The 20052-nt window shown below is 43.3% G+C and overlaps 1 protein-coding gene across 4 annotated transcripts in view; it reads left to right on the forward strand.

Annotated features, from left to right (window-relative positions):
- Positions 1-20052, forward strand: part of zfyve28 (zinc finger, FYVE domain containing 28) — a 191415-nt gene that overhangs the window by 124604 nt on the left and 46759 nt on the right. For 2 of the 4 annotated variants that reach the window (XM_078215171.1, XM_078215172.1), the window contains exons 7-8: positions 2823-2924; positions 9014-10429. In XM_078215171.1, coding sequence (XP_078071297.1) covers positions 2823-2924; positions 9014-10429 — 1518 coding nt within the window. Of the gene's footprint in view, positions 1-2822; positions 2925-9013; positions 10430-20052 lie in introns of those variants that run through there. The other 2 variants (XM_078215173.1, XM_078215174.1) reach the window with 2 other exon arrangements.

The following is a 20052-nucleotide window of genomic DNA, read 5'->3' on the forward strand; positions in this document are numbered from 1 at the left end:
TCTTTTTGAAAAAACTATCTAATTAGTCTGCTCTTTTCCCCCATAGCCCTGCAGATATTTCCTTTTGAAATATGTGTGCAATTCCATTTTGGAAGTTGGTATTAAATCTGCTTCCATCACCATTTCAGGCCGTGCATTCCAGATCATCATAGCTTGCTGCAGTTTTCCCCTCTTCTTTTGCCAATTACCTTAAATCTGTGTTGTTAGCAAACTGTCTGCCAGTGGAAACAGTTTTTCCTTATTTTCCATCTCAAAATTCCTAGCATGCTGCGTTTGAAGTTTGCGCGAGCAGATTACAGAGTTCGAGACAATACTGTGTGTGCGCTCTTCTTTTTCCGGTCCATGAGCTCCTGTTTCTCTTTCGATGGGTTTGTCCTTTTCTAGTGCCCCGTTCGACAATGTGATGAATCAGCATGAATCTAATATGAAACGCATTCTGTTTGTGTTGTGCGGGTTATCCACCCTTTGAATAGCCAAAAGCTGATTTTGTTCGGCGCAGAACCACAATGCTGGTTAATGTGCGATCCTTTCAGTGCAACCTCCAGCTGTTAATGTTTCAACTCTTACATTGCAGAAACCCTTTGGAGCCACTTGTTTGAATCTGGTTTGTTGCTAATCTGGTCAGTTAACTTCTTGGTTCCATTTAAACAGCCAGAAAAGTTGATATTTTCTGAAGTCCGACACCGATAGAAAGATCGAACCATTAAGCATAGAATCCCTACAGTGCAGAAGAAGGCCATTCGGTCCATCGAGTCTGCACCGATAACAATCCCACCCAGACCCTATCCCTGTAACCCCAGCTATTTACCCTGCTAATTTCCCCAACACCAAGGGGAAATTCAACATGGACAATCAAAGAACAAAGAACAGTACAGCACAGGAAACAGGCCCTTCAGCCCTCCAAGCCTGTGCCGCTCCTTGGTCCAACTAGACCAATCGTTTGTACCCCTCCATTCCCAGGCTGCTCATGTGACTATCCAGGTAAGTCTTAAACGATGTCAGCGTGCCTGCCTCCACCACCCTACTTGGCAGCGCATTCCAGGCCCCCACCACCTAACCTGCACACCTTTGGACTGTGGGAGGAGACCGGAGCACCCGGAGGAAACCCACACAAACACTGGGAGAATGTGCAAACTCCACACAGTCACCTGTGGCTGGAATTGAATCCGGATCCCTGGCGCTGTGAGGCAGCAGCACTAACCACTGTGCCACCCTGACACCCTAAGGTCTGGACTAAATTTCACCTGTCCCAAAGGTAATTTATTTTCCACAATTTCCTGATGTGCCTTGGAAACCCTTCTTATCCTGTTAACGTAGCAAGGATTTAACTATTTATATTGTACACCTCCACAACCAGCCAATCTGTCATGTTTAAGTTTACCTACCCTGTCACTTGGCGCTCAGGTCATTGGGAAATGTGGAGAAGAGTTGATATTGGTATGTGCCAATGTTGGGGTGGGGTGTGGAGGGAGAATGGGTGCAGTGCTCGCTGCATTTATCCAGAGAGTTACTGAGCTGTTCAGACCAGTAAGGTCACATTCTGAGTTGTCATCGCAGTCAAGATTGCAGCAAGTGCGCTTGGTGTCAGAGCCCTAGGTTCATGAGGGTGTCTGTTTCTGATGGCTATTTATTTCCCCTGATTGAAGTATAAATTTTGTGAACACGAGTCAGGCTCAAGCTCAACTGGTGCCTGCACACAAACCTTGGCCATCTTGGCGATGTTATGTAGGGGATCCTGTTCCTGTGGAACAGTTCTTTGCAATATTTAATTCCTTGAGACAATAGGAGGGAGCAAAAGGTGATTGGGAAGGGAAATGTGAACCAAATAATCTTGTAAATATATCTACTGATGTTCATCCTGTACTCTGTAATAGAGAAAACCGCTGCAGAGGGTTTGATGAATTTCCCATGCAAAGTGTTGGATAATAACATCATAATGAAAGCACCAGGTTAAAGTCCAACAGGTTTATTTGGTAGCACGAGCTTTCGGAGCACTGCACTCACCTGATGAAAGAGCAGCGCTCCGAAAGCTCATGCTACCAAAAAACCTGTTGGACTTTAACCTGGTGTTGTGAGACTACGTGCTGTGCCCACCCCAGTCCAATGCCGGCAACTCCACATCATAATTAAAGCGAAAGAGATACATATCCCAGCCGTGAGACCTGAGGTGGGGATGGGGGGTAGGGTGGGTTGGGGGTGGAGAATCCAACCCCAGATGCCTGATATATGCAACAGTTGTCCAAAACCTGCACCAATTCTTTGGAGCAGCCCCATTCCTGTACACCTGGAGTTTAGCCAGCACACTCAGTGTAAATCTGTAATAACAGCCATGCACGCAAAGCTGATGATGCAAGCTGCTTGAATTTGACCTGTAAATGCTGGGTTTGTAACATTTTCTCTTTTAAAAATCAAGCTGGGACAAGAAGCGTTGCTGAGGACTTTAATTAAGGGACTGGAGAGCGAAGTGAAATATAGTCTAAATATTTTAACCAGTTTTTAAATCGCCATGCCTGATAAACCAGAGCTATTTGGTGTCAATTTGGAAATCTCCTGCCATGTGAACAATTAATAATTGAATCAAATTGTCAGGGGAGGGGGGTAAAATTGCCCTGCATCTATTTCTGTTCAAATCTCCTGCTTAACTAACTTAATCAGCATTAATCTTCTGTCATGTGGGTCTGTTGCGCTAAAAGTGAGCCAGGATATTTAAATTTGGTGCATTTTGTTTGAGTTGAATGTGTTTAATTACAATATTAAGCCTTTGTTTTATTAATTTCTAATGGAAATCTGTGTGCATCATCTCCCCAATTTTTTTTATCAAGTGGTTTATTGGTTTTCCCCGAGGGGCCTTTGAACTTGGAACGCAAGCTAGAAGATATGTCTGACCTGTTTAGACCATTTCGCACGTTACTGCGAAAAATAAGGTAAGATTAACAAAAGCCCTTACTTGCCTCATACTTTAGGTCTTAGCAGCAATCTGTTGTTGTTGTGAATGTAATCTGAGCCATCTATGAAAAGAAAACCTAATTTTCTAGGTTTTGACCCTTTTACAAATGCTCAGTCTGTGATCAAAAGAGCAGACTGTCAGTCCCTTGGCATTTGTCAAACTAGTGGCCCAGGATGACAAGAATGCAATGGACAAGCTCTTCTTTTTGTAACTTGCATCCTGCTACGCCAGGCCAAGCATCTTTAATTGCTTAGCTAGTTGTTCCGCCATGATTACTTTCTGTAAAACTGATTAGAGTGCTTTTATTCTCCTCTCCGCCTCTCTTCCCCGCCCCTCCCCTCCCCACCTTAAAAGTCACTGCCATATCCGCTTCCACTACTTCCCCCGGCAACAAGTTTCAGGCACCCACCACCCTCTGTGTAAAATATCTGCCTCGTACATCTCCTTTAAACCTTGCCCCTCGCACCTTAAACCTGTGTCCCCTAGTAATTGACTCTTCCACTCTGGGGAAAAAGCTTCTGACTACCTACTCTGTCCATGCCTCTCATAATCTTGTAGACTTCTATCAGGTCGCCCCTCAACCTCCGTCATTCCAGTGAGAACAAACCAAGTTTCACCAACGTCTCCTCATAGCTAATGCCCTCCATACCAGTCAACATCCTGGTAAATCTTTTCTGTACCCTCTCCAAAGCCTCCACATCCTTCTGGTAGTGTGGCAACCAGCATTGAACACTATATTCCAAGCGCGGCCTAACTAAGGTTCTATGAAGCTGCAACATAACTTGCCAATTTTTAAACTCAATGCCCGGTTGATGAAGGCAAGCATGCTGTATGCCTTCTTGACTACCTTCTCCACATAGATTGCCATTTTCAGTGACCTGTGTATCTGTACACCCAGATCCCTTTGCCTATCAATACTCTTAAGGGTTCTGCCATTTACTGTATATTTCCTATCTGTATTAGACCTTCCAAAATGCATTACTTCACATTTGTCCGGATTAAACTCCATCTGCCATCTCTCTGCCCAAGTCTCCAACTGATCTATATCCTGCTGTATCCTCTGATGGTCCTCCTCGTTATCCGCAAATCCACCAACCTTTTTGTGTCGTCCGCAAACTTACTAATCAAACCAGTTACATTTTCCTCCAAATCATTTGCATATATATCACAAACAGCAAAGGTCCCAGCACTGATCCCTGAGGGGCGCCACTTGTCACAGCCCTCCATTCAGAAATGCACCCTTCCACTGCTACCCTCTGTCTTCTTTGACCGAGCCAGTTTTGTATCCACCTTGCCAGCTCACCTCTGATCCCATACGACTTCACCTTCTGCACCAGTCTGCCATGAGGGACCTTGTCAAAGGCCTTACTGAAGTCCATGTAGACAACATCCACTGCCCTACCCTCATCAATCATGTTCGTCACTTCCTCAAAAAACTCGATCAAGTTTGTGAGACACGACCTCCCCTTCACGAAACCATATACAGATTATACTTGTGTAGTAGGTAGCTCTCCAAGTTGGTCTTTAATAGTGATTTAAATATATTTAAAATGGACTTTTCCCATTTTTTTCTCATGTAAGGTTGTACGGTGGGCTGAGCTGTATGAACTGAATATCCCATTTTGATGGGAAAATGATTTGAAAGTTTATAGCAACAAAAGTTATAAATTGCCTAAAGATCTATTTTCATAGAAACGGGGTAAAAACAACTTTCACCCTGTTGCTGTCACCTCCTTGATCATACAAGGAATGCAGGAGGTTAGCATACAAGTACAGCAAGCGAATTATTTATTTATTAATTAATTATTGTCACAGGCAGGCTTACATTAACACTGCAAAGAAGTTACTGTGAAAATCCCCCAGTCGCCACACTCCAGTGCCTGTTTGAGTACACCGAGGGAGAATTTAGCATGGCCAATGCACCTAACCAGCACATCTTTTGGACTGTGGGAGGAAACCAGAGCATCCGGAGGAAACCCACACAGACAGGGGGAGAACGTGCAAACTCCACACAGACAGTGACCCAAGCTGGGAATCGAACCCGGGTTCCTGGCACTGAGGCACCACTGCAAACCCGGAGGCAAACGGCATATTGGCCTTTAGGGATTGGAGTACAAGAATAAACAAAGTCTTGCTATAAGGTGGATTAGCCATGGTAAATGCATGGGATTAAGGAGATAGGATGGAGGGGGTGGGCCTGGGTACGATGCTCTTTCGAAGAGTTGGTGCAGACTCGATGGGCTGAATGGCCTCCTCCTGCACAACAGGCATTCTATGGTATAATGTTGCAGGTTTTGGTGAAACCCCAACTGGAGTACAGCATGCAATATTGGTCTCCACGTTTATGAGAAAGGTACACTTGCACTGAAGATAGTACAGCAAAAGCGTACTAAATTATCCCTTGGGATGAGGGGGATGTTCTATGATAAGCTGAGGAAATTGGGCTTGTTTCCTCTGGAAAATTAGAGGTGATCTCATTGAAGCGAAAAAGATTCCGAAGGGGTTTGATCGGTGGACACAGAGATTGTTTCCATTCATCAGGGAGTCTAAAACACAGTCTCAGGATAAGAGGCTGACCATTTAGGACTGAGATGAGGAGAAATTACTTCACTCAGAGGGTTGTGAATCTTTGAAATTCTCTACCCCAGAGGTTTGTGGACGCTCCATCACTGAATACATTGAAGGCTGGGATGGAGGGACGTTTGGTCTCAGGGAATCAAGGCATATGGAAAGTGAGAGTTAAAACCCAAAATCAGCCATGATTGTATTGAATGGCGGAGCAGGCTCGATGGGCTGTGTAGCCTATTCCTGCTCCTGTTTGTTGTGTTCTCTTATAGCTGTCGACTTATTGCTTTAAGGTGATTTTACAGTTTTTATACACTCCATCATCCTCTCTTAAATGTGCATTTCTTGTTGTGAGCATGAACAGTCTGTTTGATAGCAGAAACTATGACTGAAACTATGAATGCTTTGCGTCGGTATTCACAAAGGAGAGGGTTGTGTTGACTGGGAGTGTCTCGGAGGGGAGTGTTGAACCGTTGGAGAAAATCTCCATTACAAGGGAGGTAGTGTTAGGTTTGTTAGAATATAAAGACTGACAAATCCCCAGGGCCTGATGGAATCTATCCAAGGCTGCTCAGGGAGACGAGAGATGAAATCGCTGGGCCTCTGACGCAAATCTTTGTCTCGTCACTGGACACAGGTGAGGTCCCAGAGGATTGGAGGATAGCTAATGTGGTCCCGTTATTTAAGAAGGGTAGGAAGGATAACCCGGGTAATTATAGGCCGGTGAGCTTGACGTCCGTGGTGGGGAAGTTGTTGGAGAAGATTCTTAGAGATAGGATGTATGCGCATTTAGAAAGGAATAAACTCATTAACGATAGTCAGCATGGTTTTGTGAGAGGGAGGTCATGCCTCACTAACCTGGTGGAGTTATTTGAAGAAGTGACCAGAATGGTTGACGAGGGAAGGGCCGTGGATGTCGTCTATATGGACTTTAGTAAAGCGTTTGACAAAGTCCCTCATGGTAGGCTGGTGAAAAAGGTTGGATCTCATGGGATAAAGGGGGAGGTGGGTAGATGGGTGGAGAACTGGCTTGGTCACAGAAGACAGAGGGTGGTAGTGGAAGGGTCTTTTTCCGGCTGGAGGCCTGTGACTAGTGGTGTTCCGCAGGGCTCTGTATTGGGACCTCTGCTGTTTGTGATTTATATAAACGACCTGGAAGAAGGTGTAACTGGGGTGATCAGTAAGTTTGCGGACGACACAAAATTGGCAGGACTTGCAGATAGTGAGGAGCATTGTCAGAAGCTACAGAAGGATATAGATAGGCTGGAAATTTGGGCAAAGAAATGGCAGATGGAGTTCAATCCTGATAAATGCGAAGTGATGCATTTTGGTAGAAATAATGTAGGGAGGAGCTATACGATAAATGGCAGGACCATAAAGGGTGTGGACACGCAGAGGGACCTGGGTGTGCAAGTCCACAGATCCTTGAAGGTGACGTCACAGGTGGAGAAGGTGGTGAAGAAGGCATATGGCATGCTTGCCTTTATAGGACGGGACATAGAGTATGAAAGTTGGGGTCTGATGTTGCAGATGTATAGAACGTTGGTTCGGCCGCATTTGGAATACTGCTTCCAGTTCTGGTCGCCACACTACCAGAAGGACGTGGAGGCTTTGGAGAGAGTACAGAGGAGGTTTACCAGGGTGTTGCCTGGTATGGAGGGGCTTGGTTATGAGGAGAGATTGGGTAAACTGGAGTTGTTCTCCCTGGAAAGACGGAGGATGAGGGGAGACTTAATAGAGGTGTATAAAATTATGAAAGACAGAGATAGGGTGAACGGTGGGAAGCTTTTCCCCAGGTCGGTGGTGACGTTCACGAGGGGTCATAGGTTCAAGGTGAAGGGGGGGAGGTTTAACACAGATATCAGAAGGACGTATTTTACACAGAGGGTGGTGGGGGCCTGGAATGCGCTGCCGGGCAAGGTGGTGGAGGCGGACACACTGGGAACGTTTAAGACTTATCTAGATGACCATATGAACGGAGTGGGAATGGAGGGATACAAAAGAATGGTCTAGTTTGGACCAGGGAGCGGCGCGGGCTTGGAGGGCCGAAGGGCCTGTTCCTGTGCTGTATTGTTCTTTGTTGTCCTTTGGTGATCTTGGCCATGCCTGAACCTGCAAGGTTCTCGCTGGGGTCACTAGATGGAGCGGGGTGGGAGTACTGAGTTTATAATACTCATACCTATTCTTCCGTTTGCCATGAGTTTGGTCAGTTAACCCCAGCACATACTGGGATCTCTCTTTGTTTTCTGTTTCTCTCCACAGATGCTGCCTGACTTGCTGAGTTTTTCCAACTTTTTGTTCTTATTTCAGATTCCCAGCATCTGCATTATTTCCCTGTTGTATGCCAGGGTCTAACCTGCCATTTTCCCTCACTTCATGGACTGCCAACGTATTTGCTTAATGGCTTTAACAGGGCACCTGTGTAGATTAATATCAAAACCATTGATTGAGATGTTCTATTAAAAAGGCACACAAGGTTATTTCTGCATTAGTTTTCCAGAAACCTCCACACGTATGTAGTTTACACCTGTTGACCTCCATTCCTGCATGTTGGATATCTTTGAGCTGCACTTGCATGAAGAATTTAAATGATTTTGTATGATTTGCCCATGATTGCTTTGTGACAAGAGTTATTGCTACAGGTGTATGCTCTCACACTCAGTTTATTAATGCTTTAAGTGCACAGATGTGACAGGAAATTCCCAGTGGACATTTGCTATATCCACAATGATTCTGATTGTTGAATCCATGGTGCTCCAGCAATACAGTAACAGTACATTCTTTCATGGGATGTTGGTGCCACTGGTGAGGCCAGCATTTGTTAACCAAACCTAATTGCCCTTGAACTGAGTGGCTGAGAGGGAAGTGGAGAGTCAACCACATTACAGTGGGTCTGGAGTCATATGTAGGCGAGATCGGGTAAGGACGGCAGATTTCCTTAGTGAATGAGATGGGTTTTTATGTCAAATGATGGTGTCATGACCACCGTTACTGAGACTCGCTTTCAATTGTTGATTGAATTCAAATTCCACAGCTCCCATGGTGGGATTTGGACCCATGTGCCCAGAATATAGCCTGGGCCTCTGGATTGCTAGTCCAGTGACATTACCATTATACCACCATCTCTCCCTGTAGTCTGCAGTGCACAGATATTTTCATAACTGAATGGAACTGCCTTGTACAGCTACTTGGCAATACAAAGTTGATCTTGTGTGAGATATCACATGTCTGTGGAGTGTGTACATAATGTATGAGGCTATCTTTGTATTCTGACGTGTGGTCACTGATGTTTGGCCACAGATGATGCTACATCTTCCATAGGCACAGATGAGTTGGCAGTAGGATAAGAATAATAAGGATATTAAAGCGTCCAACCTTGCATATTTAATTCTTCCTATTATTAACAAAGTTTTATAGCAAAAAATAGTGTATTATTTGCATGAATTTTGTGTAATGCTGTCTCATCTTTCCTCATTCTTGTTTTCTTCCACCCCCTAATAGGGACCTACTACAGACCTTGACGGAAGATGAGCTGCACACACTTGAACGTAACCTCTGTATATCCCAGGATGGCGAATTTACCGCTGATCCGGAGGTTCCCTCGACCATTCCTCCGCCTGTAGTTCCTGATAAACTCGTTCAAGATAAATTGTGTGTAAAAGCTGAAAATACAGAAGCTGAACTGGCCTGTTCCATGCAGTATGATGAAGAGGAGCTGGAACAGCTTAACTTAATGGTACACAGGGTGGGGGATGAAATGTCCTGTCTGCTCTCTCCACCAAGTGTGTGCCAGTCACCGGCTCACAAACCTGCGCTGAAACACGACCGTAATCCGGGGGATTCGGCAAATACGTCATACCTTGAGCTTTCTGGCGTGAGGCGGGAAGCTGAGGAAGAGGAGCGGGTGTTTTTCATGGATGATTTGGATGGAGCAGGTGAGACCTTCACTGGAATGGACACAACAGGAGAATCACTAACTTGGGCTGATGACTCTTGTCCACCTAATCAGGAAAGCAAGTTGTTTCCTCCTGAGAACACAGACACGGTGAGGGATAGTTGCAATGAGGAAAATGTACAAGCAAAAGAGGTATTGCACAAACCAAGCAATAACACTTCACTACCTCTGCAAGGACAAGTCAACCAAAAGGAAAATAACACAGCAGAAATGTCTTGTAACTGTTTGGATGCATCTGAATCCAGTTCTTACCTCAATGGTTGGACTGCAGGTACTGATGATGTACAACCCAGTGAAACTGCAGAAAAAATAGCACATAGGACAGGTGGAATGAAAATTTCAGCAACTGTTATCTTTAACCCCAAATCTCAGTGCACCTCTTGCTCCTCTGAAGCTGAGAGTGTAATAAATTGTGATCCTGTCTGCTGTCAGGTTTCTTCAGATGACTCCTCAATGCAATGCCCAGTGAACATAAAAAATGGAGTAAACCATTGTGCTCACCGCGCTGCCGCTCAGGATGGTTGGGTTGACAACACTTCTGGACCAGTGGATGTCAATTCATTGACGAAGCCTGTAGATGTTGGGGATTCTAGTTTGTGTAAAGGAGAGGGTCAGCAACATAAAAGTAACTGTGCATCACTTTCACAGGAGAGGATAGAAAGTGGTGAGAGTCCAGGTGGACCATGGACAGAAAGGGCCATCAGTAAACAGGAGCACAAAACCTCAAAATGCAAGTGCCTGGCACAATCCTCAGGAAAACACACGGAAGAAGGAGGGCAGCAAACAGAAATAGATGTGTGTTGCCTGCAGCAAAAGATGGAAAAGAGGAAGAAGCCAATTGCAGGGATGGAAACTAAAGAAGAGCCACATGTTAAAGGCCATGTGGCCAATGAGCAATTGGAGGAAGATGGGAAGGTACAAACTGTTTCTGACCCGTTGGAGGGCCACAGAATTAAGCAGAGGTAATTTCATTTTCTGCTGAAAAGTGCTCCAATTATCGGCTGCATTTTTTTTTGGTTGTTTGGATCAGGTGGTGTGGGAGAGCGTGAGTGAGGTGGGCAAGAGTTTACCCATGGATTGTTCATGAACTTTGGATAAATATTTATAGCGCACAGCAATTGTATTTGTATTTTTGAACAGAATTAATCCAGGTCTAAGCTATATTGTCATTGTGCTATAATATTATCCCAAGATCACCATGGGGAAATTTATAACATTGAAGAAAGTACTTCCTATTTTAAACAAAAATTAAATCCATATTGATTTTCCACCTTATTTCTAGAGAGTCAAGTAGATGGTGTTATGGGATATAATTGACTTTGAATTTAACCTGCCTAGGATCAAAAGTCCTGCAGGATCCAAATCTCTTGGTCAGCACAGTGCTTATCCTGTTTGGGTGTGGTATCTTGATAGGTTATTATATTGATGCTGATTACACTTTCCTTCTCATGACTGGCAATAAAATTTAGCATATGATATTCCAGATGGAGTGAGCAAACATTCAATTCAAAATTGGAACACCTGAAACCATATGCCAATGTATCATTTTACAATTGGAGTTTGGTATTGAAAAGCTCAGCCTTTCAAATGTAGCAAACGATGAACATCCTTCAAGTGTTGAAAGAGCGACTTTATATATCAATGCCCGTTAAAGATTGAGAGTTAACGTTTCAGACTGTATTTCTGACGTTACATATTTGAGTGTTTTTCTGCTGCCGTTGCTTTATTTTATTATGAACTGAATGACTGCTGGGTAAAACTGAGAAAGTAGATTGACTGCCTGATCACTGCCTAACTGCTTCAAGCGGCTAAAAGCTTAGATGCCTGGTCACTGAAAAGGTCAATCAAACCATAAGACAAATTTCTATATTTTATATCCATTAATCTGGCGTAGTTCACGGAATTGAAATTAGGTTTGTTCCAGCCATTGACATCGATACCTTTATGTTTATGTTCAGTCCGGGCGTAAGCAAATTTGGCCGAGAACACAAGTCCAGGCTATCAGCTTCTGAATCGATTATTTCAGCTTGCTTGGTTATTTAAACAATTGGTTTGACCTGAAAGACTGCCTCCTGTGCTTGTTGTGAGATGATTTGCGGATCTGATTTCCCTTGTTTAAACAAGGTTAGCATGACTCGTCAGAAAAGAGTATCCGTCAGCAGTGACGAGAGAGTTTTGTGCTTGTTTGGTGTATTGGGGCAATCGGCCTGCTCCAAAGGAGCACGCAATGTTTTTATTTAAACTGAAGAAATGCTTGTTGTGTTTCACATTTCTGAGCCTTTCATGTATTATTTTGTGTATTGTCAATGTGACACTTGAAGTGTATCTACAATTGGACCATTGGATAATTGACTGACAAATGTTCAAATGTTACAATTGACTCAAAACCAAAAATTTCCTTTGTGGAATTAAGAGCAGGATAGGTCATTAAACCCCTCAAGCCTGCTCCACGATTCTGAGATCACAATTGATTTGAACTCCACTTTCTTTCTGACTCTCTTGTTGATCAAGAATCCTAGCTAATTCAGCATTAAGAACATTTAGTAACTCTGCCTCCACTGCTCTCTGGGGAAGAGAGTCCCACAGACTCACGACTCTCCAAGGAAAATTTCCCTAATTTCTCAGCTATTGTCACTATTTCAGCAATAAAATTGAGAATGAATCTTCTGAAAAATGGGGAAATTGGAAGGTGATTCAAGCTAGTCTTTTCCATAGAAATGTATATTTAAATATTAATTTCAACACAAACAAATCTTTCAGCTCACAGTCCATGTTGACATTAATCTTAATCCTCATCCAAATCACATTTATCCACTCTGTTCTCATATCTCTTTATCCCCTTTACTTCATCCATCAATCCAATTTAGTCTTGACTATTGACATGGGTTCTGCCTTAACCAATGATACTGAATGCTGCAACTCTGTGTAAAGAAGGTTCTCCTGTTCTCTTTTTGTATCCAATCTTGTATCTTTGGTTTCTCATTCTTGACCATCAACTAAAAATAGCCTGCTTCTATCTATCTCTGCCAACCCTTTATAATTTTACACGTTTCTATTATATTGCCTGTAATCTGTAACAAACAAAATCCCATTTTTCAAATATTCTTTTGATTTGACTCTTAGTCCAGACAGCATTGCAGTGAATCTACATTGTACCCTTGCCAAAACTGAAATATCTGAATGATGGAGCTCAATATTGTACACGATACTCTGAGATCTTGAGATTTAAGAGAGGCTCATCATTACCTTTTTGCTTTCGTTTTTTAATCTTTTTGCTTTTATCTCTTCTCAAGCCTGCTAACTTTTTCCTTCAAGCTTTTGTCAGCCTAAAGCTTTATCTTTCATGTCCAGTGTCACTCCTATTCATTTTCTCTTTTCTAACCATTTTTAAAATTGTTTTGATAACCTCCCTCTAATTACATCCATACATTACTCTAATCTTCCATGTCGTACCTTGCTCCACAATCCATCTTGGCGTTCCTAAAGTTCAGCTACACCTCACCCACTGCATTTCCTCGTAGCCCATGAGTGTTAGCTCCTCCATTTTCATGGCTGCCCCCTTGGCTTTGCTATTTCCTGTGGCCCTGCTGGCACCAACATATCAATTACAGATATGGCTATCTCTTTAGAACTAAGCCATTGTGTCTATATATGTCTCTCCCTATCCCTTCTACCAAGACTCTATTAAATGCAATCTGTCAATTATCTGTCCATTCTGCTAGCCTAAATACCGTGTGTCCTGTTGCAACCTATTGCTGTTCATGTAGTTGGGCAAATGATAGAGATGTGTTGAATGGGAAGGTAGATAAACATGGGGAAAGGATTGGAAGGATCTGCAGATAGGGTTAGATAAAGTAAGAAAGGAGAAAGTTTGAGTGGAGCATAAACGCTAGCACAGACCAGTTGGGACAAACTTATTTTAATGCTGTATATTCCATGTAACTAAAAAGGGAGAAAATTAGAGAAAACGAATCAGCTACTTAGTAATTAACATCTAACTGAAATTTACTATTTAAATACTAAATTTCATCCAGGCCGAAGTAGGCATATACAAGCTCTCCACTGAAGAGCAGTTGAAGTTAGTTAATTAAGGAAACTAGTTTAAACTGTTTTTTCTGTTCCTGGGACTGAGCAAAGTCTTTAATTTGAGAGCATATATAAACTTTACTTTGTATAAATACAGGTCCCTCTGTGTGACTTGGCACTGGAATGTGAGTCATACAGAATGCTGGGAGATGGGTGAGTGAGAGAGTTAGGGATGAGGGGAAGGAGGCGCTCCTTTGCTTTTCTAACTTGTAGGAATTGGTTCATACTCTATTACAGGGGAAAAAGCTAGCAATTTGACAGCTGTCTGGTAGGTGGCTACGACGTATTCTATTCATTAGGTTCAAAATAATATATAAACAGGTGGTAAGGGTAATAATGTGTATTTTTTTAAAAAACCTAATTTAAATAAAATAATTAAGTTAATTAAAGCATGTTTAGAATGTCAGGACAAGTTTAGAATGACATGGGCAGCACGGTGGCACAGTGGTTAGCACTGCTGCCTCGCAGCGCCAGGGACCCGGGTTCGATTCCCGGCTTGGGTCACTGCCTGTGTGGAGTTTGCACATTCTCCTCATGTCTGCGTGGGTTTCCTCCGGATGCTCCGGTTTCCTCCCACGGTCCAAAGATGTACAGGTTAGGTTGATTGGCCATGCTAAAATTGCCCCTTAGTGTCCTGAGATGCATAGGTTAGAGGGATTAGCGGGTAAATGTGTAGGGATATGGGGGTAGGGTTTGGGTGGGATTGTGGTCGGTGCAGACTCGATGGGCCTTCTGCACTGTAGGGATTCTATGAGTTCTATTCTTTTCTAAGTGATGTGTCAAAGCTGTAGCATGTGGGAGCTCCTGGAAGCTGATGTGATCCAGGGCAAACACTTCTGCAGTGTTTGCAGCTGGAGCTTTGGCTCAGAGTCATCGAGCTGGGGGCCAAGCTGCAGACACTGCAACACACCAGGGAGGAAGTTACCTGGACACTTTGTACAAGGAGGCGGTCAGCCGTCTTAGGATAGGATCTTCAGATTTGATCAGTTGTCAGGGACGGGAAACTGTGACTATGAATGAGACAGGTAAGGGGATAAAAGGGCAGCAGTGCAGTCGCCTTTGCACTTGTCTGACAGATTTGAGGTTCTTTCAGTTTGTTTAGATGAGAATGGGGCGGGAGGATGGATGAACTGACTGACAGGAATGTACAGGAAGCCATTTAAATGGGCAGAGCAATAAGGAATGTCGTGATAGCAGAGGATATCATAATGAAGGGGATTGACACTGTTCTGTGAAGCAAAGTAAGAGTCCAGAAGGCTGAATTGTCTGCCTGGTGCCAAGATGACCATAAGAAATAGGAGCAGAATTAGGCCACTCGGCCCATTGAGTCTGCTCCACCATTCAATTATGGCTGATTTTTTTTCTCATCCCCATTCTCCTGCCTTTTCCCCATAACCCCTGATCCCCTTATCAGTCAAGAACCTATCTATCTCTGTCTTAAAGACACTCAATGACCTGGCCTCCACAGCCTTCTGCGACAAAGATCTCCACAGATTTACCGCTCCCTGGCTGAAGAAATTCCTCCTCATCTCTGTTTTAAAAGGATCGTCCCTTTAGCCTGAGGTTGTGCCCTCTGGTTTTAGTTTTTCCAACTAGTGGAAACAACCTCTCCACATCCACTCTATCTAGGCTTCGCAGTATCCTGTAAGTTTCAATAAGATCCCCCCTCATCCTTCTAAACTCCGAGTACAGACCCAGAGTCCTCAACCATTCCTCATACGACAAGCTCTTCATTCCAGGGATCATTCTTGTGGACCTCCTCTGGATCCTTTCCAAAGCCAGCACATCCTTCCTTAGATATGTGGCCCAAAACTATTCACAATACTCCAAATGGGGTCTGACCAGAGCTTTATACAGCCTCAGAAGTACATCCCTGCTCTTGTATTCTAGCCCTCTCGACATGAATGCTGACATTGCATTTGCCTTCCTAACTGCCGACTGAACCTGCACGTTAACCTTAAGAGAATCTTGAACAATGACTCCCAAGATTCAGGACATTTGCTCAGGGTAGGAGAGGAACTTAGTTGTCGAAAGTTTAATGTCGTGACGCTTTTGGAAGGGGGCAGAGGAATTACACGAGCACTGAATTTTATTAAATACAACTACACGCTAAGCCTGGAACAGATAATTGAGACTGCTTTTAAAAAGGAGCGCAAGAGGTAATTGCTGCTTCTTTTGTTCGGGGAAGAATTGGAGCTTTCCTAGTGTCCTCATCAGCATTTCTCCCTCAATCTACATTTCAAAAAACAGATGAACTAATCTCACTCTGCACAGAATATTTAGCCAAAATAAATAAGGAAAAATTGTTTCCACTGACTGGTGAGTTGGTAACCAGCGAACACAAATTAAAGATGAGGTATGGGGAGATGATGTCCGAGTGGTATTAATCCAGAATCTCAGCTAATGTTCTGGGGACTTGGGTTCGAATCCTGCCACGGAAGATGGTGGAATTTGAATTCAATAAATGTCACCAATGTCCTTTGGGGAAGGAAATCTGCCTTCCTTATCCAGTCTGGCCTACATTTGGCTGACTCTCAACTGCTCCCTGAACAAGGGCAGCGAGGGATGGGCAATAAAAGCTGGCCAGCCCACATACGATTTTTTAAAAAGGGGCAAAGGGGGAGAAATGACAATTTCTTTTACATGAAGAGTTCTAATTATCTGGAATGCACTGCTAATAAACGTACAAAAGTACACGTGCTTCAAGGTAATTTGTATTATACGCAAATACTTGATATGAAATAAGGCACTGTATTAGTGCAGTTTGTCCTTCCTTATTATATTTTACCCTCAATTCTTTCATTCATGAAAAATTCCTGTGTGGTCTGTATTTAAGATGCCAATACATAATTAGTGGCCCCAACAAGAGAATTGCCTTCTGAAAACTGGGAAGTTTCTCCCCTCTGTATTCTCATTAGTCATTGGAAAAGAGTGTGCTGCGTGTTGGGGCGTGTCTGCTGCATGTTGGGGCATGTCTGCTACATGTTACAAGGAGTAAACCTTTTAGAACTGAGGTGAGGAGAAATTTCTTCACCCAGAGGGTGGTGAATGTGTGGAATTCATTACCACAGAATGTAGCTGAGGCCAAAACGTTGTCTGATTTCAAGAAGAAATTAGATATAGCTCTTGGGGGCTCAAGGGATTGAAGGATATTGAGGGGGGCGGAATCAGGATATTGAATTTGATGATCAGTCATGATCAAGATGAATGGCGGAACAGGCTTGATGGGCCAAATGGCCTCCTCCTCCTCCTAGTTTCTGTTTCTTTGTTGACACCATCACTAGTTATGTTGTGTTGCTGGCAGGTAGATTTGTCTCTATTAACATTGGAGCAATTTCTTATTTAAAACCATGAGTGTAAAGCATCGTGGGCGGCACGGTAGCACAGTGGTTAGCACTGCTGCTTCACAGCTCCAGGGTCCCGGGTTCGATTCCCGGCTCGGGTCACTGTCTGTGTGGAGTTTGCACATTCTCCTTGTGTCTGCGTGGGTTTCCTCCGGGTGCTCCGGTTTCCTCCCACAGTCCAAAGATGTGCAGGTTAGGTTGATTGGCCAGGTTAAAAATTGCCCCTTAGAGTTCTGAGATGTGTAGGTTAGCGGGATTAGCGGGTAAATATGTGGGGGTAGGGCCTGGGTGGGATTGTGGTCGGTGCAGACTCGATGGGCCGAATGGCCTCCTTCTGCACTGTAGGGTTTCTATGATTTCTATGAATTGGTTAAAAGAAAAATTGGAATGGACCATTGTGGAAACGGACTGGAAATAGATTAATCCAAGGCATGTCCAAACTGTACTTGAACTTCCTTCCTTCAGTGTAGTATTTCCCAAAATAAATCGAAATGATTTATTTTTATTCCACTAGTAGCTGTCGTATCTATCCTGGGCACTGGGGGCTGTTATGTGCTTCCTGCTTTTAGGTTTTGCATGGAGTGCTTTCTGAAAGTAGCAGCCGAGACTGTAATAAGAGCTGTGAGTGGCATCTGTGTTGCCACTGAGCCAAGCACAACTGTGGATAAAATTGTTAATTATATATCAATATCTATTATAAATATATATTTTGCCCTTTCACTAGATAGTTATTTTATGCTTATTAAAGTTCACCATCTATCTTTGGAATATATTGTCTAAGGGAGCCATTCAAGCATGTTATCTGAGGGGAAAGGCAATTAATCTAATGGTTGATGAAAGGGAGTTTGTACATTACACATTTATTGTAGTCCTTTTTATAATAACCAAGTTGTTGAGCAGTAATATGCTTTGATATATTTTTGACTTTTGGAACACAGTAAAATCCCTTGTGAGAGGACTTGCTGCTTAAAAAAAATGTTCTGGGATCAATAAAGAGGTTAAAACTTAGCTAATGAATCGTCTACAGAGAGCACTTATCAATAATAGTTCTAATTAGATGGTTGCAATCAGATAGTTCTGGCATCTCTGCTGCTCTTAATAACTTTAGTGAGCATTCTTCAAGTGGCTGCCTTCACACCGATCATTGTGCTGGTGGATAGTTTCTGTACTAGAAAATCTGGTTATGTAGAGGGTTGCCAGATTGCCCTATAAACTCAACTGATTGACTCTTGTCCTTCAGAGTAACTAGCCCGACATTTTGGGCCTGCACATCTGTGGTTCACTATGTTTGACTCTTAAAGCTCTCGAAAGTGACCACTCAATTTGTAAATAAAACAAAATTGCACAGCACCTTAAAATATTCAGCCTCTCACGTGCCTCCTATAATGTTGAGCAAGAATGTTGACACAGGTGAGAACTTCAACTGTTTATTACAAAGGGTCTTTGACTGCTCTTAAATGCCATGCTTGGCACCCTCCCCCACATCGCACATAAGTACCGATGTCACAGGTCGTGTGGCAATATGTGAATGGATGCACATTCTACATTGCCCGTGAGATTTGTTTTTAATTTTGCGAGGCAGTCTAGTTCGTGAGTAGCTGTGTTATTGGGTTAGCCGGTGGCAACCTGACTCGAGCTCAGGCAGATCAGCTATGGTACATGATCTTCTGCCAAGTCACGCTCAAGTTGTAATTAAATTCTTTCAACTTTATTTGCAATTAACAGGAAAGAAATAGATTTTCATCAATGTATTTCCTTTCACGACCTTGGGATGGTCCAAAGAGCTTCACATCCAGTCAAGTGTAGTCACCATGAAACACAGCAGCTAATTTGAGCACAGCAGCAGCAATGTGATGATGACAGGCTAGTTCGCTTTTTGTGATATTAGTTGAGGGGTAAATATTGGCCAGGATACTGGAGAGAATTCCTCTACTTTTCAATGGAAAGTGCCCTGGGACCTTCTCCACCCAAGAGCAGATGGAGCCACAGTTTAATGTCGCATCTGACTGTGCAACACTAACTCAGCATGGTACTGGAGTTTAGCCCAAGTTATATGCTCAGTGGGACTTGAACTGATTCATCAATGAGAATGCTATCAACTGAGCAATAGTTGACACCTAAATATCTATGATTAACACCTGATATTGCTCAGGTAGTATGGACCCACCTGAATTGTAAATTCAGAACTTGCAATTCTCAAATCAATTTGGTTGCTCTGTTTAATGGCAATGGCCCTAGCTTGCTCTAAGACCCCACTGTGAGTACAGCAGGTTTGCGAGATGCTTACATTGAGGTACAGAACATTCTAAGCAGAGTTGCAATTCAGCAGCTTGTGTCTTATAATGCAGTTGGTGCAAAGTAGGAAATGGTGTGGATTTGATGAGATGGATAAGAGCAAGACTTAGATTTAACTGCACCATTTTTTATGTCAGCTTTGTCTGGCCTTTCCGTTCAATCCGTGCTTGAATGTCTCTAAATTTCTTATAAGAAATATATCAGCATTTTTCTGCATGATAGAAAATCTTCTCTTCCTCCAAGAAGGAATGTCCCTCATTTATTTAAATCCCAGAATGTAGATTCAGGTCAGCTACAGCCAAAGCTGCGGGATGTCCACAGAATTTAACAGCTGAAATGGCACCACCTGCCACTCAGAGCACTAGTTGTATATTAGTGCTCGTCCAGATAGGAATACCCACTCTGTTTATTGGGAGCGCTGGCTTGCATAGTTAGTTGTTTTATAGTGGAAATACTCCCAGGTCCTATTAAAATGTCAAACTGGCTGATGAACAATAACAGGGCCTGGAATAGTATGGCAGTGCCTGGCACAAGACTCTGCACACTTATTAAAGATTGATTGGCTTCAAGCATGAACTGTTTTGGAGCCAATTTGACTTTGGAAATCCCCACTTAACCTCCTTGCAATGGCGGGGTGTGGGGGCGGGGGGGGAAATAGGTGTTAGACAATGACAAAAGTAGTTTTGAATCCTTAACCAGAAAGGAACAATTAGATGATGCTGTGTCAATTGTGCAAAAACTGAATCGAGTCTGAGCAGCAGTGGGACAGTCGTGTATTGGATGACATTATGGAGTGATGAAAAACAGAGCTGCCCCACCCCTCCCCCACCTTCTCTACTTCAACCGCCACTCACACACAA

The sequence above is a fragment of the Mustelus asterias genome, chromosome 6 (assembly GCF_964213995.1).
Source record: "Mustelus asterias chromosome 6, sMusAst1.hap1.1, whole genome shotgun sequence".
Taxonomy (NCBI): domain Eukaryota; kingdom Metazoa; phylum Chordata; class Chondrichthyes; order Carcharhiniformes; family Triakidae; genus Mustelus; species Mustelus asterias.